The sequence below is a fragment of the Camelus bactrianus genome, chromosome 3, assembly GCF_048773025.1.
Source record: "Camelus bactrianus isolate YW-2024 breed Bactrian camel chromosome 3, ASM4877302v1, whole genome shotgun sequence".
NCBI classification, from domain to species: domain Eukaryota; kingdom Metazoa; phylum Chordata; class Mammalia; order Artiodactyla; family Camelidae; genus Camelus; species Camelus bactrianus.
This window is the reverse complement of record NC_133541.1, coordinates 46529117-46556037: the sequence shown is the minus strand read 5'-3', so window position 1 is coordinate 46556037 and position 26921 is coordinate 46529117. Positions and strand designations below refer to the sequence as shown.

Genomic DNA, 26921 nt, shown 5'->3' with positions numbered 1-26921 from the left:
CAGAATTATATGAAATAGCTTCTCCCCAACAGTGGCTTAAAGATAACTCCTGAATATTTACCACTGATGACTTGTCCAAATAGCTCTTCGGGAGTGTCCCCAAAGAATGGCACGCATCCAACCAGAAATTCATAGAGGATAATCCCCATGGCCCACCAGTCCACCGGCTTCCCATAGCCCTGCCTCAGAATCACTTCTGGTGCAATGTATTCAGGTGTGCCACAGACCTGAAAGATGATTGCAATATTAGAATAATTGGAATATTAGACATGCATTCAAATGAGCAAGATGGTTAAATATCAATTATTTCACCCAGAGTGCACCTGCTCAACCACATGGAACCACATGGACAAAGAACTGAAGAACAGCAATTCTAAGTCAGCATCTATAATACCAAAGGCACTGAATTACTTAAATGCCAAAAAGAGCAAAGTTTAAAATGCTGCTCTAACGTTAAACTGTGTGTAATGTCTAATTTCCAAGTAAGGGTTTGACCCTTTTGAGTGGTTTTTACTTACAATATTAAAAACATTTGAGATCTTCAAATTTAATATTACCATCCTCATCAGAGAGAGTTTTAGTATTTCTATGACCAAAATATATTCACATCCTGGTTACTGCATAAAAGCATGACAGCTGAGATGCGTTCACCTTAAGTAACTGTACAATGAACAGATTGTGGGCACGGTAATGAGGCATGCTTAAAGGGAAATGGGCCATGGCTCGGATCTGAGCACTCGTGATTGTACGACGCATCGTGAGTTTCATGAGGACTCTAGTGAGACTCCTGAATTCCTTACAAAAACAGTTTTCCATTTGTCTCTCTCACACCCTCACTGGTGTACAATTAGATCGTTCATCTTACTAATAGCCCATAATGTTGTGGGAGGAATGTGGAGGGATGGACACTTCAAAGAGGCCCAGGGAGAAAAATGGAAGCAATTTGCACTTTATTAAACGTAAGGCTTATACAGACATCTACATCCCCAGTGCTAACGCGAAGCTGGCCTACGAGAGTCGATTCTGAATTTCACCAACAACACTGTACTTTGTATTTCTCTCTAGAACTGAAGAGTGCGCAAGCTTACCTGTTTGTCCAGGAACTCTCGAGCATCCTTCTCAATATGACCCTCGTAAAGATTTGTAGTCATGCTCATTAGGCCCACCTTGGATAATCCGAAGTCGGTCAGCTTTATGTGCCCCATGGAGGTGACCAGCAAACTACAGAGCAGAAGGACACATTTTACAGCACTCACTTGGAAGCTCATTTTTTGTTTTTACTTTTCTCCCTCCCACTGTCAATTTGTAAGAGCATTTAGCACACAGATACCAATCTGATTACAAAACCCAGCCTGTGTGGGGCGGGGACGGGGAGGGTAAAGCTCAGTGGTAGAGCGCATGCTTAGCAGGCATGAGGTCCTAGGTTCAATCCTTAGTACCTCCATTACAGAATAAATAAATAAAAGAGTAAAAAACAGCCTGCAAAGAGACGAAGTCACACAAAGATGTAAAATATATGTATCTGGAGGCTGAGTGTAATTCACAGGGAGGGCCGGAGACCAGGCCCAGCACATCTTCCTTGGAACAGGCGCACAGCATCATTCATGCCTTGAAGCTCTCCGAAAAATTCACGCATGGAACTCTTGCCACCTTTCCATTTTCACAATAAGAAAATAGCAGAGAAAGGGCTACCAATAATCCTATGTCACACATCGGCAATCAAGATAAGCAACCAATCTGTGATTCAAATGAGACACGAGATAAAGAACTTGGAAGAAAAAGGTAGCATTGTTTCAGATTTCAACTTCTGGCTCGAATTTAAGTTTCTACTCATTAAGTACAAAACCTACATTTTTTTATACGTGCAAAGAATTCGCAAGTGACAGCTTTATGAATTTATAGTTTAAACTTTTTTCACTTTAAGTAGAAAATAATTTTACTTGATAGAAAAATTGAAGTAGAGGAGTCAAAAGAAATAAAGCAATTGGAAGGCTCTCAGCCCAAATTCTCACAGCTGTCTTTGTTTGATCATGTTGTGAATGAAGTTTTTCTTTTTTTGTATTTCTCAAATTTTCTGAATGAACATGAGACAATTTTATCATAAAATGTTCAGCACACTTAAAATCTTTCCATACTTACATATGTAATACTTCTAGAGGTGTCTCAAATTAGTAGAGAAAGTGTGAAACATTTAATAAGTGGTATCAAGATGAATGGCTAGTCATTTGGGGAAAAGGCGCCTATCTGTATCTCAAATTAGACACCAAAATGAACTCCACATAGATTAAAAATTAAATAATAATTAATTTGTGAATAAAATAGGAAAGAATATCAAGTACGTCATCTTGGAGTAGAAAAGGATTATCTAAGGATGATTCCAAATGCAGAAACTGTCCAGAGAACAACGCAGAATTCTGTGCAACTATTCAAAAGTTTACATAATAAAAAAAACTTTTAAAAAATTAACTAACCCTGGCTTTATAAACTTTTTCTTTTGTCTCTTAAAAGCTATCGTTATCAACATTACAGCCTTTAAAAAGATTATACAAAAATAACCATATATACTGTTAAAAATGACTCACTTGGGAACATTATGAGGGAACATTAAAATGTACAAAGCAGCATTAAAAGAAAACACTTTTATAGACATAAGAAAACTTTCTGCACTGTATGGGAAAAAGGCATATGTTTCATCAGTGTACATACTTGTCTGGTTTCAAATCCCTATGTACAATTCCATAATTATGTAGATATTCCAAGGCCAGGACCGTCTCAGCGAAGTACATCCTGGCCATGTCAACAGGAAGAGGACCCATGTTCTTCATTAAGGTAGCACAGTCGCCCCCTACAGAACACAAGGAAAAGATTTAGCAGGTGTCCTATGACCTAGGATTAAAGACCACCGGTTTAGACTGCAGCATTTCAAAGCAGACCGGCCTCCACCCACACACACTGTGTACCACGTTCATAAGTGGAAACTGTGTTAGGTAACCATATTTCTAATTAAGAAGTGGTGTGGAGAAAATACAGATTTTTATTTAAGAAGCCATACTAATAAGGGAGCAGATGTGGCCTGAAGTGGAACTGAAATTTGAAGAACTGATGTGTTTTAGGAATATGGTAACAATTTAAAATAAATCATTTGAAAACCTGGATTCTGGAATCAGGCTGCCTGAGTTCAAATCTCAGCTCTGACTCTGACAGGTGGGGACAGCTTAGGCAAACTAGGCTTGGTTCTTTCATCTGTAATATCAGGATACGAACAGTGTCATTGCTTTCATTGTGAGGTACTCTATGTAAAGAATGCAGGATGTTGCCAACACATACTAAACATGTGATAAATGTCAATTATCGTTGTTAGCATAACCAAGACAAAAATTAATAAAGTATTGGTGTGGTAAAAAGACCAACGGGTGGACATCAGGAAAGCTGTTTTGTCTTGTATCTACCACTAAATGTCCAGTAATGCTTCCCCTTTCTTGGATTTCAGTTCATTCATCTGCAAAATGAAAACAGTATTTCATGTTTCTTCAAGATACAAAGTTTTGGGATTCTGTGCAAACATTTACAAGAGCTTAAATTAGATGCTTTGGAAATTGTTCTGGCCCTTACTTACCTATTCATTTTATTAACATTGTTTATGTCCACAAGTCATGACCACTGAAACATTCAAAAATTTAATGTAAAATTGATGGAAATAAGATTACTTGGAGCAGTCAAAAGGTAAACCACAAACCCTCAAAAGTAAAAAAAGTTAGATTTTCTTAAATGTACCTTTCTCCTAGCTCATTTTTAATTTTGTACCACATACCAAAAAGGATATATTTGAATACATTCTTTTGTTTTGTTTCTGTTTTTATTTGATTTTAATATAAATTTCTTTTTTTAAATTGAAGTATAGTCAGTTTACAATGTTGTGAATGCATTCTTTAAGAAGATCCATTATAATGAATGTTTTTATGGTATATGATAAAAATAAGTAGGAAAGTGCCATCACCCATATTCTAACTTTAATTGAGAGAAGGTACTTAGGATGAAAAGCTATTAAAAAGGGAAAACAACCTTTTTCCAAATAGCTCTCATTTTCCCTTTGTTATAGTAGAGCTGGCACTTTACAAGCAATTATCAGAAGATAATGACTGGGAATACAGCCATCTCACTGCCTGGCCTCAGTTCCTGCGTGGATACAACCACGGAGGGGCACAAACACAGAAAGCGTCAGCCACACAGAGGGGCCAGTGGTTTCTGGGCCCAGGTGTGACGTTCTCCATGTCCGAGACTGACTCACCCTCCACATACTCCATGACCATGCACAGGTGGCGCCTCGTCTCAAAGGAGCAATACATGCTGACGACAAAAGGGTTTTCTGCAAAAGTCAGGATATCCCGCTCCACAAAGGCCTGCTGGATCTGGTTTCGGAGGATGAGATTCTGTTTATTAATCTTCTTCATGGCAAACCTCTGCCGCGATTCCTTATGCCGAACAAAGTAGACTGCCCTGAAAAGGAGCACGAGAGTTGGGGTTCACAGGAAGAGGGGATGCTTCTGGGTACCATAAACCATGCCATCATCCATTTTTTTTTTTAAGTTCATGTGGCTGCCGGGATTCAACTCTTACAAACTATGCTGGGAGCTACAAACATCCCGTTCCAGGCCAAAGTCCTTTCGCTAGATTGATTTCTTTTTTTTTTTTTTAATTCTTTCAATAAAGGTTATGGGTCACAGATAAGGCATCAAATTCATCTATACTGCCCAGGAAGAGGAAATGGACAGTCTCCAGACTGAGCTATTTTCCAACAGCTAGCTCTTGCTGTCAGTTTTCCCATAAACAAAACAAAATCCAGTACATAAGTTAGAACACGAAACAACAAAAGAACATACATATCCTGAGCGCGGTCTTTCCGGCATTGGATACGTTAGGCATTTTTTCTCAAATGACTAAAGCAATAATATTCTATGACACCCATGGGATCTGCCAAAAGGGACCAGAGTTGATTTCCAACCTGCCTGAGAGTAGTTTACTTCCCATGAACTTTCCAGATAAGTAAGTATGTATTAGGTCATGTGAGGCTGCCCTCCCTTCAACACGGAGCCGGTTTCCTCCCTGCGCACCTCAGCGTGACTGAGTTACACCTCTGCCTACTTCAACAGGAAATGCATTTCCCAACCAAAAAGGGGGTCCAAAGTCACTGCATTTCTGATCGATCTGACCCAGGCTGAGGTGTCCGGCAACTTTACTGTAAAATGAACAGGTTACATGGAATTTCTGCCGAAAGCCTCACCCAAATAGAACCAGTTCTGTCTCAGTAAAGACAATTGACACCCTGAAGCCTCAAATGATGAGAGAAAAGAGGTAATTAGAAGGAGGATCCTTCAAACTCTACCTGGAAATGATGAACAACAAGGAAAATGTCTTGGAGGGGCTCCTTTTCTCATAAGTTACTCCTCACTTGTCTCATTATTGAGGGAGGACAGGTTTGAACTCTCAGGTTAGGCAATGCTCAAATAATTAACAATCTACCTAAAGAGCCATCAAGTAGAAGTGTGTAACAGGTTACACGAGGCTGTCCTGCAACAAACGCAATGATCAACTAAGTAATAATTTACCTAAAAAGCAATCAATCATAGCAAAGTGCATCCAAGGATCTGCCTCCTAAACAAGGGGTTGTCTGAAATGCATGCTGGCTAGTGATATTCACTGCTCCTGAAAAAGGAAAGCAAGGGGGACTAGGACACCCTAAATTCCTGCGGAACCAGCATGTCAGGGTGATGCACTTCCATAGATCTTAAGTATATTCAATCTCAGCTGAATCAAAATGCATGTTTTCCTCTGAAGTGTTCAACCAGGAATTCATCTTTCTTTAAGTGTGTACATCTTTGTCTTCTAACTGTATCCATCTTTTCCCTTCAGTCATTAGATCACACATTCTTGGGGTCTCTGTTTAAACATTCTTTTTTTTTGCTTTACTCCTTTTTCTCTCTTCTCATTTATTTGGTTTTCTAGCTCTTCCTTCCCTATATAGTGAAAAGTTGTCTTAACCACACTCCACATATCCCACTATACAGCAAACTGACAAGGGAGCTGGCTGGCTGGGCCCCCACTGCTTCCTGCATGGGCTAGTGGTCCTCTCTCAGCAGGATGCCCAAACACTTGGGCTCCCACCAGCTGGCTTTACTTTCACACCTGTTCTTCTGGATAGGCTTGAAATCATGACTGACTTATTTAAACAAATATTTAAACTGATGAAACATGAGTGTGAAAATAGAAAGCAGTGTTGCTCATAAAAGAACTGAAAAGAATGCTTGGGAAAGGACAGATAAACGTGAGTTACTAAATAAAATTCCTATTGCTTTAGTATGAGTGAGATTTCTGAAAGTTGAGAAAATAATAAAAATCAAGATTCTTGCATTTAGATTGCTTCAAGTTCTTGCTTCACCTTTAAAGAAGCTAAAAGTGGAAAACACAAACAATGTAGGACAGGCGGCCATCCAAATCCATGGTTTCTGCATCATCAGATTCAATTGAGGATTGAAAATGTAAAAAAAAAAAAAAAAATCCATAAAATTCCACAATGTAACACTTGAATTTGCCACACTGGCAACTATTTACCTATCATTTACGTTGTATTAGGTATTATAAGTAATCTAGAGATGATTTACAGTGTCCGAGAGGATGCCATTTTATACAAGGGACTTGAGTATCTGTGGATTCTGGTATCTGAGGAGGGGTCCTGGAACCAATGCCTGTCGGATACTGAGGAATGAATGAGTATGGTTCATATTGGCTATCTTATAAAGGTGTTATATTAAAAGGTTAGTAAATTTATATACATATTTAGGTTACATTAAAATAAAGTACATATTTTTTGGTGATTTCCCACTTTGACCAACTTTTTTATTAACCAACTACTCATTCTTTCTTTTTCTTTTTTTAATTGAAGTATAGTAAGTTTACAGTGTTGTGTCAGTTTCTGGTGCTCAGCATAATGTTTCAGTCATTCATGTACATACATATATTCCTTTTCATATTTTTTCATTATAGGTAACTACAAGATATTGAATACAGTTCCCTGTGCTACACAGTAGGACCTTGCTGTTTATCTGTTTCATACGTAGTAGTGACTGCAAATCTTGAACTCTCAATTTACCCCTTCTCACAACTGTTCATTCTTTCTGAATCAGAACAAAGACTTTAAAAATTTTTTTCTATTTCCTATTACTGATTGGATAAAATCAAGATTCAAAACCCTTGAGCTTCTCCTAATCAGAAGCTGACAGCAGGACAGAGAGTCAAAGGGAGCACAGAAAATAACGAGGCTTCCTCTTTGTCACTGGTAGATATTGACATGAAGATTTTTCAAACAGAGAAACTATTTTTCAAAATAAACTTTGGAACTGAAAATGTTAAAAGAAAAAAACAGTATCTTCATATAAACACTTGTCTATTCTTGAGACTCAACTGGAATACAGCTCACTTTCCATCTCTTCTTCAATATTTAATATTGAGTAAGTTTAGTGCTGGGTACCCCAGACGTATAATACTGTGAACTTCAGTTTTTGACTATTAATAGGTTGCCATTTTGGTTTTTCACATCGCATCATAATTTCTTATATAAATAACTGCTCCACAGTGTGTTTCAGAACAACAAGAAATGAAGGAAAAAGAACAGGAATGTATAGGACTCTATGAAAGAAAAAAAGAGAAAAAAAAAAGAAAAAAAGAGAAAGATGCCCAATTTGACCAGTATCTAGACTAGGTAACGTGTATAAAAGCTCTTCAATCTTAAGTCTCAGATTTTCAGTTCATAAAATTTGACTTGACTTTCTGCTCTCCCTTGCTATTTACTTAAAATAATCAGGTAATCCTTAGGGCAATTTACCTAACCAGCTGAAATTAATCCTTTAGGTGGCTTGAGATATCATTGCCTCAGGACATACATATCTTGATCAAGTGGCAAAAGTCAACTAGACTTAATTAAAATTCCCTGTCGCTGGGTTTTTGTTTGTTTTGTTTTCTGTTGTTTTTTTCTCACATCTCTGTACTGCTTTGGGCATATTGTTCCTATCATCCTAATGCTGACATCTGTTTAGTTGTAAGTGGTATCTCTCATATACCTTCCTTCCCTTCCTGGAAGTCGGTGTTCCAAATCTACTTAAGTCAGCAGAGAGAGAAGGGGGAGAGAGAGAGAGGGAGGGAGAGGCTGAAAATGAGAAACAAAGAAAGACAAACAGTAGCCTGCCAGCAGACATCTAACACTGCTAAGCAGAGCTGCAAACCTCCCATGGCCATAAAACTAGAAGGAACTGATTCATCCCTTAACCCTGCTTTCTGGCCCCCAGGGTTGCTTTCTTTGAAAAGGCTGCTTCCGTCCCTCTTTTCCTACACTGACCTCCTTGTGAAACAGGAAATTCAAGGGTGGGAGGTGATGCATGGGGTAGCGGGCACAACTGGGGACCCTGGTTGCTGCTGAGTCAAGCATCACTCCACCCACGCAGAACAGAGGTGGGGGATGGGGAGAAATGGCATTGGAAGCTGGCAGGATCTAGAGCAGAATGAATCTGTCTTACCAGGAGTGTGAATGTTTCACGTGTATAAAATTATACACGAATCTGAGAGCCCCGTACAGGAATCCCTGCGAGCAAACCTGCACGTGGGAAGGAGAGTGCATGTGGTAGGGGAAGTGGAGAGCAAAGGCTATCAGCGGAGGGCATGCGCAAGAAGGGGCCTCCAATGACTCACAGACTTGCACACCTGCCCTCTCAGGTAAATGACCCTGTCCTTGGAGGGTTAAAAAGAGAAGAACACGCAGCAAGGCTAGAAAGAAATGTGAAGAAGCACTGTGCCTTTCAAATGGAGCTTTCTTTCTTTTAGAAATTTTAGGTCAATTTTATTCTTTCACTTCGAAGACTTTCGAAATTGTAACTTAAAAATCCAGGTGGAAGTGCTGGATGGAAAAATTGAGATGCCAAAAAGTTCTAAACGCTATTGTGAGGGAGAAAAGAGCTCTGCTTGGTATCTGAGTATCTGAGCCTCTCTCTCCCCACACCCAAGTGGAAATAATATTGACACATCACGAGGTCTTGTGAGAAGAGGACACACATATAAAGAAACTAGCATGGCGCCTGGCACACGGTAAGCATTTGCTTTCTACAAAGTGCTGAGTTGGCATGAAGGGATGTCCAACTGCCAGTCAGGGCTCTGGAACCTGTTAAACAGAGCAGGAAATCACGGGCTTATCAACTTGGCAAACTGGCTTTATACCATGAACTGTCACTGAGCAGGATGTCGAGAGAACCATGACGGGTTACAGCTCTTTCTAATGAGAGGGTTAGTGCCCAGAGTAAGCCATTTTTGAGAAGTCACAAAACTGCTGTCACTCTGAGTCACTGATGTGAGTGGTGGGCTCAGTCACACCGGTGTCTAAGCAAGCCTTGAACGGCCCCGATTCATGGACCCACAGGGGACTGTTTGTTCAGCCAGTTCACACAAGCCCACTATCAGCATCCTGAATGGGTGGGCTGATGAGTGGAGCTCTATTCAAATTTTAAATTAAAAATAATTAAAACGCAGAGGAAATTTGTCAGAAACGTAATGAGAGATGAACTCAGAGAAGAGCAAAAGAGGGAAAAAAAAAAAGTTCTGGCTGATCTGCAGAGGCTCCTGCAGGCAGCTTGTAAGCCCATTAATGACTTGGCCTGCGTCCTGGGTGTTTACTGATTCACAGCTTGTTTAACTTCTTGTATATCCCCAACCATTCCCCAAAGTGTGATATACCTCATCTACTATACAGTGGTTTAATTGCACTACAAATGAGTTTACTCAACCAATTACAGCTCCAAATACTGCTAAGATATATGCCCAAATTTGACAGAAGTGGTGCTTCACCGATAATCCTCTTCCAGAATTCTACCGCCAATAAAATCGAGCCGTGCTCAAGCCCACAGACCCCTTAAATCAAAGAAGAAACCCTCAGATGATCTCCAGAACTAAAAGAACTAAGGACCAATAATAAACAAACAAAGCCACAAACAGCTGCACGCTAAAACAATTTTCTCAGGTAGAAAAGTTCCAATGAGGTCCTGGAAAGAAATAAAATATTGCAAAAATAAAACATCAGAAAGCATTTAAAAGCCACATCAGGAAATATGCCATTTGACACAATCCTGAAAACAAATCAGTGAAGCATAGAAAGGACTCACAAATATTTAAGTTCTTCACTAAGTTAATGGTGCAGAAAATATGAGAGGCGGAAAAAAAAATGTAAAAAGAGACATCCCTGGGGCATAACAAAAATGGTTTCTATTTCATCTGCTCGTGTGTGTGATAAATGGCAATAAATGTCTACGGGATTGTTTATTGCTCTCCACCTACAGATGCAATTGAGATTAATACTTAATTAAACTGGAGTTCTGGGTTGTCTAAAATGGATCAGGACACAGGTTGCTTATTAATTACCCTCCCGAACTATTAGTAACTGAGAAAGATCTTGTCAGTATTGACCTTACGCCATGAGAAGGAAATCATCTGTCTGTAAAAATAAATCAAGGAAGGGGCACCACTAATGTGATCAGATTACAGCATAGAGTTCAACTGAAAAAAAATCCTGGTGTAATATACACAGACTAAAAGGAGTGTATTGCTTTAAACTTTCAACCAGCCTTCTTATTTAAGTGCTTCTCTCACAAGGTTGACTGCTGATCAGACAGGACAAATACTTAAGCTAATTTTCGAGTAGAAATGCTATATATGAATTTATATATATTCAGAGATACATATTATATTTGTATCTCAGATGTGTGTGTGTGTATCTAGATAAACACACCATATATAACAATTTTCCCTTTCTTTAGAAATTTTTACTATATAAAGTCTTCTCCAACCCTCTTCAATAACTCCCAGGTCACCTGGAATGTTTTCTGATGGGGTAACCAATAAAGAATGATTTGGGCATCACATTATACCCACCAATGAAGGAGCAGTGATCTGAAAACTAAAGTCCCCAACAACATCTATTTGGCAAAGGGGAAATGTGAAGAATATATCTCTCAGGGGTGTTAAAATACAATAGAGAGTTTTCTTGAATTACTCACCCATAGGCTCCATTGCTAATCAATTTAATCGTTTCAAAATCACTTTCCCGAGGTTTCCTTCGAAGTTTCAGGGAAGCATTAGAGCTCTTGGAGACAAAATACAGAAGTGAAAAAATAGCTGAGAATTCAAGAAAATGATTTTAGCAGCAAAATAAATAATATTTGAATTATATGCTCTGTTGTTTTCATATGCTGAAGTGCAGAATTCCAGCCAAAGGAACCTGGGGAACAGCTTTAAAGATCAAATTTCCAAGGCAGTGCTGATTAATTACTCCTCATGACAGTGGCTCAGTTTCATTTAAGTGAACCTCATTTCCAAGAGAGAGAGGCATCAAGTTTTTGAAAATTCCTGATTTTAGTTTACCTCTGTAAGCTACTTAATTTAGCCTCATCCTAAATTTTAAAACTTTAAAAGACTAAGTCCAAAATGCCAAACCTTAACTCTAGTTTCAGTCAACCAGCAAAAAACGGACTGGAGTGGCTCTGCATGGGCTGGTGGATGGCATGACTTCTCTGTGCCTGGCCAGACCATGTCTATTTCATCCCTGGGGCAACCTTTCCTATTTGGAAAAGGTAGTTGGCAATGAACGGGGCAGCCGAGCAGAGCAAGCTAGCCCTTCCTTCCTTCCATCCACCCATACTCTAATTTTCAAAAAGATACCAATTTTCAACAAGATAGCTCTTTAAAAAGTTCAGCTCATCCTGAGAACTGACCGGGCTCAGAGTAAAAGATTCTCTAGCTTTGTTACTCCCTCTTTGTAAAAGAAAACCACTTTTTGCCTAACTCTTTACAGACCTGCATGTTCCCTATGGCAACAGTCCCTTTCCCCTCATGCAGTAATCCTTTCAAATAAAGTCTATCCTTACTAGGGGAAAAAAAAAAGTTTAGCTCAAAGGACAAGAACAAAGTTTTTTTTTTTTGCTTTTTGTTTTTAACAATAAATTCTCTCACACCCCATGCCCCATGCATCTCAGCACTGAGTGGGCGTTAAGTCATTTTGCTCCCTCTGCAAAAACCAGAATTCCTCTCCTCTAATTTTGGAAGAAACCCCATGACTCAGTGCTGGTATCTGCTTTCTGTCCCTTGTTCCCCTACCTTTAGAAGACTTAGACTCAGCTTCCCACCTTCCTCAATGCCTGCATTCTCTCACCATCCTGGGTGACTTCAGTATCTACACACGTAACTCACCCAACAACCTGGCCTGTGGGCTTCTTGACCTCCTGAACTCAACTAACCATCTCCCTCCTCTATTTCCCCTTGGACTCTGGCCACAGGACCTGGACCTACTCATCACCTGCCATTGCCCTGCCTCAGAAAACATAATCCAAGACTGGGACCACTTACTTGTTCAAACATCCCACTCTACTGCTCTCCACAGCTTCGGCTGTGAGACCTCATCCCAGCTCCCTTGTTTCAATACCTCTTCCCCACCCGAGTGACCTCACCTATGCCCACGGATGATCCTCAGTCACTTAGACCTCCACCAAAAACTCTCCCCCTGGGGGCTGGGAGACCTTACACCTTACGTTCAATTGCCAGTTTAAAGGAACTTCAGCTTCTGCACATTCACAATTATGACAGTTATGATAAAACTCATAAAACAGTTATCATTTACTTAGCATTTACTTTGGGATGCTGTCCTAACCATTTTACAGACTGTTTCATATAATCTTTGATAATCTTTTCTATCGAGCTTACAGATGAGGAAACTGAGGCACAGAGAGATTCCCACAGCTTGTGAGAAGTGAAGTCAGGTTTGACTCCAGAGCCTGGGTATTTTAGCCTCCAGGCTACACAGCTGCCCCTCTCTCCTGACCACCCCCAAGAGTTGGGGGCTGGCCCATCTCGGTTCCTCTTCTGCTGATCACATGAGGGACAATGGCACCAGCATGCAGGACCCCTCCCCTGTGATGCTCCTGCAGCCTTTCAGAGGCTTCCCCATGGACACTGCTGCCTGCTCCCTCACCCATCTGCTCCCTACACTGCAATCAGTGTGCGATTTTTTTTCCCAGTCGGTAATTCTGATCAGGTCATCTCCCTGTCCACTCCTCCCTACTCCACACACACACACATTTCCCCCACAGCTCAGAAGCTTCCTACTGTTCTCTGAAAGAAAACGTTCAACAAAGATGAACAGCAGGGAGGTCTGAGTCCAGCGTTCACCTGGGCTCTCCAGGCTGTAGCTCTCAGGTCTCCCTACTTTGAGCCCTCAGACACACTCTCTCCCTTGTGTCACATGATGTCCCTTTGGCCTGGAATGTTCCCTCTGCCCCTTTTCATCCTAGTAACTTCTCACGTCTCAACTCAAGTGCCCTTTCCTTTGTGTTATATGCTTGATAAGCGTTGTACTTACTGTTGGAAAGCTTCACCAGAGGGTACCTGCATTTAAATGCATCACTTGGGCAAATCAATGCATTTTCTAATTAAATATAGTTGAGTTTACACATTTCTGTCTTTAAGATGGATCAGTAGTAGTTTAGTGACCAATTCATTTAAAATATTTCCTTCCTATTCTGTTCAAAAACAGTAGATTTGGTTCCAATTCTTACTGTATCTTTTTTTTTTAACAGTCTATGATTATTTTTTTAATAGCCAGGATAAGAGATAGTCTATGCTTTCACGACTGGCTTTCTGCATCTGAATGCAAATGAGACCACAGTTTTATGTTATAAAGCATGTGCTCTTAAATAGCATTATGATGTTTAAAGAAAATACTATGTAAAAGCCAAAATCTCCTGATGCTAATAAACAGAAAAACCAACATCACATTTCATCAAGAAGGATGTTTTCTGGGAGATCTTTCTGGACTGGCAAGATGAAGGTAAATCTCTTTATGTTATATTCTAGTAGGACATGGCCCTTTTTCTTCATAAACCTCATTCAAGTTTCTCATTTTTATTTTTTGTGCATGATTTCTTTTTATTAATTTGTTTCTCTTTGAATAGAGGGGCTAAAATTACATGCTTGCATATAGAAGCACAGTAAATATTTGTTGAACAAATACAGTAATTAACACAGCCAAAATCTACAGATGCTAATAAACAGAAAAAACCAATATCCTATTTCATCAAGAAAGATACTTGCACTCACTGATTCATCTGTTTCCGGTGTTTCTGCTGTTCCACTGTCATAGTTTCCCAACTGAGCCATCTCTAAGTTTAAAAAAAAGGCGAAGTTTGAGAGAAATAGGACAGTTGCAACTTGACAAGAGCACTATGTGAAAACAAAAGAAAAACAACTCCTCCAATATTAAAAAAAAAGAAAAAAGAAAGAACAATTTACTCTATACTCTGATGTACCCAGGGGAAAATTTTAAGTCCAAAATGGCAAGAACCAGCAACTGACATTTTGAAATTGTTCATTACAGACTCTTCCCTAGAACCCCATTTCTCATGAGCGCTTAGACACAGGTACTTTAGAGCTGGGCCTCTGCCCACACTAGCAGGATTCACCGGGTGACTCCATCACCACCGCTTGCAAAGGATTTGGGCCATGACTGTGCTTATAATCAGATACTCCAGACAGCCAGGTCTTCCCAGGCTCTGACAGTCATCAAAGATGTACTAACTACAGCTCAGAGATGAGTCTCAAGTTGTGGTGAGCATCCCTTGTTCCTATTCCTTCACATCCAGTGAGAGATGAACCCCCTAGTACATAAGAATGTGAAATTTGTCAGAAAGGAAGCAATAGTAGTTGTTAAGAGGACTTTGGAGTTCAAAAGACTTGAGTTAACACCACTAAGAGCACGTACTAGTGACCTTTTAACCTTGGGCTCTTCCTCCATAAGATGGGAACAATATTATTTATCTCTTAGAGTTTCTTATGAGTATGACATATGATGTGCATGTAAAGCTCTTAGCATGTTGACCAACAAAAATTAAGTGATCACTGAATACTGATTGTTATTTATTACTAATTAAATCATGTAAAGTAGTCAATCCTGGGCTGGGTAACACAGGTTTGACAACAGCTAAATACTACCCTCGTGGTCTAGTCAAGAGACAAACGCATCTAACTGCTCAATGTACATTGGAATGCATTCTTCAGTCTATATAAGTAAATGAGAAAACCTAATTCATTTTATTTTTCATTCTGATTTTTATACTTAAAAAACACATTTTATTAAAAAAAGAACATAAAAGAATTTTCTCCAAAATTGATCAGGTTATCTCTAAGTGATAGATCACAGGTAATTTCTATTTTTTAATTTTTCAAAATTGAATGTGTATAGTACAAAGTTACAGCTTTTAGTTATGTATTTTTGTGTGCATCTAGTATTATTTCTTAGACTCTTAGAATTTCATGTATTCATGTTTTTATAAATATAATCATCCTTTTTTGGGAGAGATTACACATAAAAGATACGAAGCAGAGCAACACTGGAGTGTTGCCTTTAGATAAAAACTAACTCCAGAATCGAAAATAACCAGAAACTGACACTAACTCTTCCAGTTTACCTGTAGGGGAAATTCAGGGAATGAAAAATGAGCTCAGTACAAACTGTGGACTTTCCTGGTCAAATGATGTCAACATCCCATGTGACTAACACTTTCGACTAAGGGACTAGGGGATGGACTACAATGTATTCAGCTGGAAGGGCTCAAAGGGGTAATTTTAATTTTATTTAAGTAAAACAGCAACAGCAGCTAACTTTTATTAAGCATCATTACATCTTGGGTGCAGAGGTGAACTCATATAATCCGAAAAACAACCCTTTGAAGAGGTACCATTGCATAGTGTTTATGGAAAACAGTGAGGCACAAAAAGGCTCATGGACAGTGGGGTCAAGGTCACAGCCTGCAGTGCTGGCACCCTGGGCAGTCCCATTCCAGACCCTCACTTCTACCCTTCCAAGGTCATAGTGTAGACAATGATAAGAAAGGAGACAAATGTGGATCAGAGTTTGTCATAATCACATTTTAGGTGATTACAGCAAAGAGATTAAAAACCATCCTCAAATCTGAAGCAAGAAAATTAAGTGTCCAGAGTTAAAAACACAATTCCCAGTGATAAATTTGTATTACTAAACATGAAACTTGTCAAAAATCACACATTTTTGAAAAGACTCTATAAAGGTACATTAATGGGCCTCAGATAATTCACCTGCCAAAGGCTCAGGCCACAGTGATATTTACTGCCAGGCAAGAAAACTGTGAGGAGCTCGCTCGGTCTACACTCTCGGGGCTGATACAACCTCAACCCCACCGGCGTGAAGAGTCACTATAATATACTTTGACAGCCTCCCCCACTCCAATTATTTTCATAAAAAAAAAAATTAAAAGATGGTTCTGTTTTAAATAGAATTTCTGCTAAATAACTATTATCTGGGAAATACATATTATTTGTAAGCAGTGGGTAGTAATGGAATGGAACCAAGAGTCAGCTTTTGAAGCAGGAAGCCAAGGCATCATTTTGTAATGCCTGAAGAGATTTTTAAAACTCATCTAAATACCATTAAACATCTGCCCTTTTTATTTCATTGATTTAAACCATTTCTGAAGACTCATGATTCAAAAAGGTAAAGATGGTAATTTAAAAGCCATGGGAAAAAAATCTCTCCCCAGGGAACTTTTCAGAAAAGCATCCACCAGTCTCTGATAAGTGATGAATCTGTTGTGGTATTGCTTTCAGTACAGTATAAATTTATCTGGCATTATCTCCCAGTAATGCATGCATCATTTCACTGGAAGCAAAGATTCGATGGCCCTAAGAGCAAACAAAGCGGGGGAAATAGGAGAGGAGGCAGAGGGCAGCAGGTTCCCTGGCTGTAGATGGGAAAATATCTGTGCCAACAGTCAGCATCATCACAAACAATTTAGCAAGATAAACACTGTTTGCAAATTCAATTTAATGAACCAGGAAGACAATTTTGAATAAAAGAGTCGATGATTGTTTTTGAGTCTTTTCAGGCAGTATATAACCTAAGCGTTTTAAATGACAATCTTAAATAATAATGAACAGGAAAAGGGGTGTAGGGAGTGCTTTGCAAATATCAGATTTAAAAAAAAAATTACTAACAGAGTGCTTCCTCTTCTCTGTATTTAATAGCATTAGATTTACTTTTTTTCATTTGAATCAACCAGAAATACTTTTATAAGTTTTAAAGAGCATTTTTTCCCTACTGGCTCTCTATATCACTATTTTTCATACTTTTTTGAGACAAGTAAGCACAAATAGATTTACGAACACTGCACCTAATTTAATCTATCATCATTTATCAGTCACCTCACTCCCAAATTACTTTACATTTACGTGTCACTTTTAATTTAAATGTAATGAATTTCTTCACCAACATTTTCAAGATCTGTACCCTTGAGGAGAACCCGACGGAGCTTTGCAAGAGAAAAAAAAAAAAAAAACCCAGAGAGGTTGGAAATCTAAACCCTTCCTGGACATTCTGGAATTATCATGCCGATAGGCCGCTAGGATTTCAGGGTCTGTCCCCTACTGCAGGTAAACACAAAGTGGGTCATGTTTACTTGTTTCTTAAGACTCAACTGATAGCTGTTTCCTTCAAATCACAACTGGCCCCCAAATACGGACTTTTCAATAGACAGAGCCAAAACATGAGGGCAAAGTAAAGATTTGCTGCTAAATTCTTCAAGGAGGCCGTGATGCGTAAGCAAGTAAAAGCCCCACGAGGGTTCTCACCTTCCAGAGGATCCTTGTTGAGGCCCAGCTGGCTAATGATGTACCTGGGAATGTCCGTTTTAATACCCTGTCCTTCTTTTGCATGGCCTTCTGCCGCTTCCAGTAGGTAGTAAAATTCTTCAGGATCAAATTCCTAGCAGAAGACAAACACAGATGGATACTTCTTTGAGCCAGAATTGTCTGAGGTTTTATTCCACGAATCCCATTCACAGTAAAGTGGGTGAATATACATGGTTGTGAGTTATATACACAGAAAGGAGGCAGAGGGATTATGTGATCTAAAACATACATAGTTTTCAGTTCATATCCAAAGCCTATTTACATTCTAAGGCAATACATTTATATACTTGGTAATCCGAAGATAATTTCCATGTCCAGTTTCCTCGTAATGCAACTTGGAAGGCACTATGCTCCACCTAAGGTATCTATCTTATTGAAAATGAACAGATCTGAATTTTTAATTGTGACTTTTTAGCAAAGTTTTAAAAATCAGTGACTCTCATCCAGAAGACTCAGTTTCTCTCTCTCCACAAATAGCCACAAAATGAATACAATGAGAATGCATTTTTCTTGAAGGTTTTGTAGGAAACTCCCTTAGTATAGAAGTGTCCAAAAATATTAGGAATAAAAATCTCAAAATTACCACTTTTATCACTAAACTCTAAAATTCAGTTATTAATATTTATATAACGGGAGCACTACAAAAGAAAAATATGAAAATTTCACCTCTGAATAGTTACCTCTGTCTTCTATGAAAATTCAGTAGCACCTTTTCCCCTAAGTATTTTACTTCCTTTGGCTGTCTGCTGCCAATAACAACCCTGAGGATCACATCACTCTAGATGGATGCGTGGATTTATGTGCTATAAATGATTACACTTACAGATTTAAAACACAGTTACTATTTTCAGTTATACTTCCTAGATTTCTTCCCCCAGGATTTTCCCCATTTTGATTAGTGCCCCAAACAGGCAATTTTGGAATCTCAGCATTTCACCTGAGAATTATTTTTTTTAAATGGCCTTTCTGAAGCTGCAAATGGAGTAAAGCCGAACCAATGTCCACGCTCGGTGCCCTTGACGTAAATTTACAATGAGAGACAAAGCAAGCCTGGAACTACAGGCCTGAGATGACTGGTTGGGGAAACATTCCCTAAAACTCTGAAACTGTGGTTTCATCTGAGCTTTAAACAGTGCGGAAATCAGCACCATCTTCAGATCTACTACTAAGCTCACTTGTTTCTACCTTTGATGGGCTACGTGTACTTTCACCTTTTCTCTTCTGATTAAAAGTGATTACTGTAAAAAAAAGTCCTTTCCTCTTTTAAGGCAAGATCTCTCTTAGCATATCTGCTCCTGTCCAGAGAAGCAAGTTTTAATGCTAAATGGTATTTTCCCCCACACTAAACAACCACAGGAAGTACAAGCTTGTGGTGCATAATTCAAAAGGTACAGCAGGAAGAGCAGGAAAAAGTAAGGCTTCCTTCCGTCTGCATTTGCCAGTCACACACTCTCCCCCGCAGAGGCATCCAGAGTATTGTTCTTTCCCTTCATCCTTCCGGAGACGCTCAATGCTTTTGATTCTGTGATTCTAAGGGTCCTGGCCGTTGATGGAAAGCCTTCCTCCACCACACCCCTACCTTTCTCCTCAAGACTCTGTCTACCACATCTCACTCATCTTACGGGGCTGCACACGTTTCACTCTGATAAAAAAACTATGAATCTTAATTACAGTAAGACCAAAACCAAAGCAATACCACCATGTATGTATATCCGTGTGTATGTAAAATTCTGAAAAAGCTATATTGTACACTGTGTTGCAAATACTTTAACAGCTAGTGAAACTTGAAAGTGAGTTTCGATGCTATGTTAAACCCCATGAAACTATTCTTATGTTTGAAGCTTCATATTTATTCACAGTGTTGACTGAAATCTCAATCAAAATTGCATAAAGCAAAGATTTTAAAACAGGAAAATGATCACTGACTACTTTCTTTGTACTTTTTATAATTGATAAATATTTTATATTTTGTATAATTTTACAATTGATGAATAAAAATGCTTCTTATAATTTATATAACAAACTAATCTTGCAAAGTCCCATTTCTCCAGGTTTAGATAAGGTCCCATTGTGCTCTCCAAGTGGGTTGCTGACGAGATTGCTAACATGCCACATTTAAAAAATAAGTAATAATTATAACTGCAGGTCACCATACATCCTATCTCTGATTTCCCACTCTCTGTATCTTGGCAACTCCAAAAAAGTGAGGCACAATGAGTGTTTCAAATGAGCTGTAACATAGTAATTATGCTGAGTTCAAGTCAAGTACATGAATTCATGATCATTTTTTAAGTCTGTCCAGAATGTGATATGACTATCTCTTAATACAACACAAATCCTTGAATTTTTACTTAAAACCAGACAAGAAAAAGCACCCACACATGGATGTGGTCATAAACATTCACATGTAATTTCTCTTGACTTTCCATTTAGCTCTGGTCTTTGAAGCCAAACGCAATGGGAGCTTCCTGGTGGTCACGGCCTTCCCACAGTTAACAATAAATGACATAATCACCTTGAGGGGCGACTTACCAGGCACTCTAATAACCGAGCCGGGCGGGCGATGACAATAAGGATCTTCCGAACTAGCTGTTTAACGAATGCCAATTCTCCACTTTCTGAACGATTGTGAGCCTAGGAGGAAGCAGTGGAAAGTATGATGAGACAGAGTTGCTCCATTAGACAGGAAAGAAAATTAGCAAAGCATGCTAATTAGATGACTGCAAATATTCAAAAATTAAGTGACTTAGAAAATACTTTTAAAAGATTGATAAGCAGACATTACCTCTACATAAACAGGCGCTATTAGACTGCTATATCTACAAAATGGCCCTATTAGCTACATTTTAATTGCAAACCTTTGATTTATTCTCTGTGTTAAAAATCACATGTGAAGGCTCTTAATGCGAAGCATGAATGAAGGAGACATGAAAAGTTTATGACATATTAAGTACATGGTAAAAGTAGACTGGGCAGCTGAGGAGGAACCTTGATTTTCCAGATGTCACTTCTTAAATGAATAAAAAGGCTAACACAGTAAAGGGCTGATTTTGTTATCCTGGGCAGTTAACACATTTATGAAATATATTTTACACATACTACACGATTAGCCTATAAAATAATTATTTCACAACATGTAAGAAGTTATGCACTGCTTACTTCAAATGTGAGGTGAATAATGCTTCTACTTGGATATATGCATATGAATTTGATTTCACATATTGAATAAATAATACCCAGGCACTCAAATCAGTAAAATTTAGCTGACTTAAAATCTTTTAAATTTGATTTTACATGTTGTCTATGTGTGAAATCGAAGCACAAAAAATATCCTGAGAACAAAATTCAGTTTATTAAGAGTCATTTTAATTTTCAATGATATTTTCTTGAAGAAATGAGGTAAATCTGTGCCAAGGCAGACATAAAACCAAAGTTTTAAAAATTGAAATATAAACTTCTATGCATGTTCACTTTCAGGCTTCCTTAATTTTCATATTTTGATGATTTACTTTTCTCCAAAGATTAAAAAAAAAATCAAGGTACTGCTGGTACAAAAGAATATAATTTCACAGATATAGTAATAAATATTTAAAATCATTCTTGAAGGGGCTTTAATCTGACAAGGACTGGTCCTCCCATAAAAAAGAGTTGGCGAACCAAATCTGTGAAAGATGCTTATATGTAGCGGTAGTATGTTTGCTGAATTTAAGCCATCAAATCAAAGGCAACTTTTCAAAATGTAGGTACAGAAACCATATACAGGCAAAAGCAAAACAGCTAATGTTTAAAAGAAAAAGCATAGAGAAAATGACCATCGGTGAAAACCTTTAGAATAGAATGTGTTCAAAGATAACCAACTAGTAACTATAACCATAGGTCCTAGTAACCAGTAAGGATACTAGGACATATATAAGGAGATAGACATAATATTTAAGCTGTCTTTAAGTTTTCTTTTCCCTTGTTTTGCAACCAAAAAAAAAAAAAAAAAAAAAAAGGTTTGGGAAGATACAATGAATGTCAAGAGATCTGCCTATACATGTCTTCTTCATAATTCATCTATGATCAAAACTAAACAGAAAACCTTAGAGATGAAGCAAAGAAACAACCCAACTTCTTGACTGATAACTTGAGCTAGATATTTGAATTTCTGCTTACTACAATAATTACTGCTTTATAAATTCAGGCATATAAAGAAACTCTAAAAAGCCTAATCATGTTTTGGTGGTCTCTTCAAGGGGTAACAAGAACTCTGTATCTTTAAAAAAATTAAAAATAGTCAGTCTAGATTATACAAATTCCATTTCAAAAACTGTAAAAATAATCAGTTCGTTTCAACTTATTTCTAAGAATTATCACCACAACCAAGGCCAAAACATATAATGAGTTACACTAACACAGATACTTTATCTACTATCACTAGAGGAGGAGGGGAACTTTGTTAAAACACCACCAAACAAAGCCGCACACTCAGCATGGGAAGAGAAAACAGCTTTCTGGCTGCCAGCAGCAAGCTCCAAAACTCATGGAATCCCTGTTTGTATTTTAGGTGTTGGCCACCACAAAAAATACTGAGATTCAGATTTGAGAGTAGGTTATAGCTTCCTATGTATTTTATTTTCTTTGGCTAAATACACCTATGTGAAAAAAAAAAAAAATGGAGACATAAAATCATTCATCTGGAAGTGACCTAGGCCTCAAGGCTTTAAAAAGGCATCAGTTAAATCAAGTTGCTCAACCTCAGGGGGACTTTGCCTGGGTGTGCCAAAGATTGACAACAATGGGAAAAATGGCTGGGAGACAGGCTCTGCGGGCACGCAATGTCACGGCTGGAAACTGACAATAACTGCATCGCGGGGAAGGCAAAGCAAGGTCTCACAATTTGGCTCTATCCAAAGGGGCAAGTTCCCCTGCGACCTGTTAGCTCCAAGCTCTGGAAGGACACTGTGACTGTGATTCTGAAGACAGTTTTAATTTTCACAAAAGGACAGAAGGAAAATGTTTATCTGTGGAAATGAACAAGAAAACGTTCTTGTTTATACCCAACAAGGCTACATGTATACATGTTTCTCTGCCCCAAAGAGAAACCTCTCTAAAAATGAACAATATTAATCTATTATATGATGCATTCAGATGATTTTTGAAACCGAGATTTTTAAAAATTGCCATGGAACAGTCTGCCAAATCTAACATACAGAAAGAAAGTTAAGTGGGGGATTTCAGTGTAAATAGCTTTGGCTGTCAGTTCTTCCCCTTTGAGGGGATGCCTATGAAGGAACGAACCACAGAACTTAACTGATCACTATGTTAATACCCTGGGACAGAACTGTGGAATCAAGGGAGGAGTATTTCACAGGGGTAAATTCATTTTCATTGTAATTTATAGTAGAACCGGTCCATGACAAATTGGAAATTGACAATAAAATCCCCAAACAATGTGTTCACCCAAAGAGAGTCGGAGAAACACTGCCTCAGTGGGCTGCAATAGGCTGAAATGTGAAAAACGGGAAAGAGCATGGAAAACTCTGTTGGGAGGTTTAGAAGGGAAAGGGAGGAAAAGCAGTGGCTGCTAGTCAGAGGGACTGTCTCATCTTGCCACAACTAAATTCAGTCTTAGCAAGCACAGGCGGATTTCCAGAAAACTAGGATGCCAGTATTTCCCTTCAGTTCCATGCAATTATTTACATAATCATGCCTAGAGAAAACCACCCATGATTTTATTTACAGGGGCGTAATGAATGCCGATGAGATACAGAAATACAATATATTCGAATATACAGGCTAAATAGGTTTTACTTACAGGCTGTGGCAGTCAGAACAAGCAACGTCACGCACTAATTCCATCCCACCATGCACACTCCCTCCCTGTCCTGGGTGATATCAGGAGCTGGGCCTGCAGGTGTTAGGCCTGGACAGAACCAATGTTTATCTGTCACTTTTAAAGTGGGATTTTTTTTAGAAGAAAAACTGACACTAATGAAAATATAAGTTGCCACGTGCAGGTTAATTAAGAGGACACACGGCCTGGAAGAAGCCAGCCATTTTCCATTTAGCTCTTCCAGATATTAGAACTAGATAGCATCATCAAATAACACACATACACTCAGGCAATTTATAACTTCATGGTTAAGGAGGGGGGAAAAAATCACCGCTTCAAAATCCTTTACAATCTACTTATTCTAGAGCCATAGATTGTTGGGTCCCAAGGTTCCTGTAAAGGTTATTACATTAACTTTCTACTACTATAATTGTTGACCAGAGTCAATTTATAGCAAGGAGCAATTTTTTTTTCCTCTTTCTTCTTTGCTTCCCTGGAACATGAACTCCACCTCATGGTTAAAACTTGTTAGCAAATGCTCTCATAAAAATTTTTGTTTTTTCAAGGGAAAAGCCAAACAAATCAGAAAACTTTCTATGGTTATGTGGTCCGTACCTCCTGCAGCAACTTATCTAATTTGTGCTGTAATTCAAGGAAGTATCGTGAGGTGATGAGACCCTGGTGAGATTTATCCAAGCAATCGCGAGCCAGTTCAATAATCTGATGGTGAGTGAAACTAAGCACTCCATCTGCTAGGGGAAGAACGTGGTCAGGAGAGTAGCTGGTGATAATTTCCTTTAGGCGCTCTTCCATCTGCGCTGTAGCCTGTGTAGAGAAGACACGCACACACGGATGTAATACAAGGAAACATACATGTGAACAACTCAATCGTCACATTTATTTAGCACTTTTAAAGACCTCCACAAGTTATTACATTAAATTTAATTCAATTTAAAAATTAAATTCAAAAGAAGCCTACCTTCTGTATGATACCATAATGGTACATACATAGCATTATATATTTGTCAAAACTCACATAATACACAACACCAAGAGCGAACTCTAATGCAAACTATGGACTTTGGGTGATAATGATGTGTCAGCGTAGGTTCATAGATTGTAACATATGGACCACTGGAGGGGGGATGTTGACGGGAGGCGGTTGTGTATATATGGGGTGGGAACTCTGTACTTTCTGTCAATTTTGCCATGGACCTAAAATTGCTGTAAAAAATAAAGTCAATTTGAAAAAAAAAAAAAAAAGAAGTCGTCTCATCATGCAGATAAAAACATTTGAGGCACACAAGAGAAACTGAGTCTCCCAGGGTGATCATTACTTTTTTCTATGCCCTATCACATGTAAAATGGTGCATGTAAGCTTCTCCAAATAACTCAGTATCTGTGAGCTGCTGTGCTCTCATTTCACATCTTGGGCTCTTTCAGACAGATTGCCAATAGTATCAAATACTGTAGCTCTGTTTTCACCTACTCAACAATCAGGACTGTGGCTAGAGTTCCACAGGGTGGGTCAAGAGTTTGTTCTCTTGGCTGTGTTTTAATGTACCAGGAACGAGCATCTTTTTAAAAATATTTTTTTGTGTGTGTGTGAGGGGGAGGTAATGAGGTTTATTTATTTAATGGAGGTACTGGGGATTGAACCCAGGACCTCATGCTTGTTAAGCACACACTCTATCATTGAGCTATATCCTTCCCAGGAACAAGCATTTTATACTATCTTTATCCTTTCCTCAAAAAGCTACATCATGGGAAAAAAGCCAAGGGGATTCCCTCGGTAACATAAATCTAAAATTTCCTTTCCAACTTTCATTTCGTTCTCTGGGATCCCCGATTGCCTAATCAAAATTCCTTGCTTGCATTAATTGTATGCACAGGGAGATTCCCTTGGCCTCCTGCTCCCTTCTGAAATTCTAACCAGTGTTAACTAGTGTAGTCAGGATCTCTCTCCCTGGTGAACAAGTGACATGTGATAAATAGCCAAGATGGCTTTAATCAATGACATCAATGTCCGGTTCATTACACATAATAAGTACTCTACTCCTGATTTATGAAACCAAAGATTTCCTTTTGCTCTCTTGCCTAGGGTCACAAAGGTGGGGGGTGGGGAGAGGAACAGGAACAAAATAGAAAGACTGCTTCAACCAAATGTATAGGGGAAAAAACACTCTGGTGCAAAAGCCATGGAAATGAGGTGATGGGGACCCTGAGAGGGCAGCTCCTGCAGCCAGGGCGCTGGCAACACTTCACCAGGGCCTCTCTGGTCCTTTCAAATTCTATTTGCCTGTATAATGGGGAACATTGCAACTGGACCTTCTTTTCTAAGTAATAGGGTAAGACTTATACTTACTAAAGAGATTGGGAGTCACAGCAAAGAAAAATTAGGTAAAAAAAAAAGAAAAGTAAAAGATTTTCATGGCATAGCAATCCATAGGCTTCTGAGGAAGAGAAATGGTCTCTGCTTAACAACAGAGCAGCAGGCCCAGAACATGGGCACAGGAAGAACCAAGGTCTAGAGCCTTTCAAGGCCAGTGCTCCCCATAGCACCTCCCCAGGCCCGCCCAGCGTGCAGTACAGCTGGCGGGGTTCACTTCACAGCCAGTTCAGCACACAGAAGGCGTGGCTAATTCTCAGTAGCTTTTAAAAATATTTAGTAATTTTATCTTTCTGACAAAGGCTACCATGCTACTTTATGCAAGTCGTTACTGGACTGGACCATTACTTCCCACAACAAAACCACCTTACAGATGCTAAACCTATGTTGCCCGTTCATTTAGATGCCAGGCATCTTCAATTCAATTCATTACCTTTGGGAACCTTTCTTTGTAGACATGGTTCATCATAATTATTTCATGGTCACAGCAGGCGGGAGAACGTCCAGGGCTGCAAGCAAAGCAAATTATCCTTTTAAACGTGCCACAGCATGAAATGAAAATAAGCTTTTTATTTATAAACAATGGGTTGCATCCAAAGGTACTAGGCAATCTTTGTAAGAAAAATGTATTGGGTAATAAACTACAAAATCAGTCATTAGTACACGTGCACACACACACTCACAAACACAAGAGATACTCTGAATAGGATTCAAAGAGAAAGTTCCAGAAGTGGAATGACACACATTAACGAGAGCTCTGATATAAAACTAGTTCAGAAAACACTCTTAAACTGCAACTATATTCTGTATGTCGCGTGCACTTGTGTGGTTCTGGAAACCACTTAATGAACTTCAATGTGAAAGAAAACAGGGCAGCTACAAACCACAGCATCTAGGACACGCCGCACAGTATAA

The 26921-nt window shown here is 38.8% G+C and overlaps 1 protein-coding gene across 15 annotated transcripts in view; it reads right to left on the bottom strand.

The window, feature by feature from the left end:
* MAST4 (microtubule associated serine/threonine kinase family member 4) overlaps positions 1–26921 on the bottom strand; it is a 514312-nt gene that overhangs the window by 35668 nt on the left and 451723 nt on the right. For all 15 annotated transcript variants that reach the window (XM_074359140.1, XM_074359156.1, XM_074359144.1 and 12 more), the window contains 10 exons: positions 26440–26515; positions 24233–24442; positions 20335–20436; positions 17743–17875; positions 14182–14243; positions 11091–11176; positions 4289–4497; positions 2707–2845; positions 1089–1221; positions 62–227 (listed from right to left, as the gene is read on the bottom strand). In XM_074359140.1, the coding sequence (XP_074215241.1) occupies positions 62–227; positions 1089–1221; positions 2707–2845; positions 4289–4497; positions 11091–11176; positions 14182–14243; positions 17743–17875; positions 20335–20436; positions 24233–24442; positions 26440–26515 (1316 nt within the window). The remainder of the gene's footprint in view (positions 1–61; positions 228–1088; positions 1222–2706; positions 2846–4288; positions 4498–11090; positions 11177–14181; positions 14244–17742; positions 17876–20334; positions 20437–24232; positions 24443–26439; positions 26516–26921) is intronic.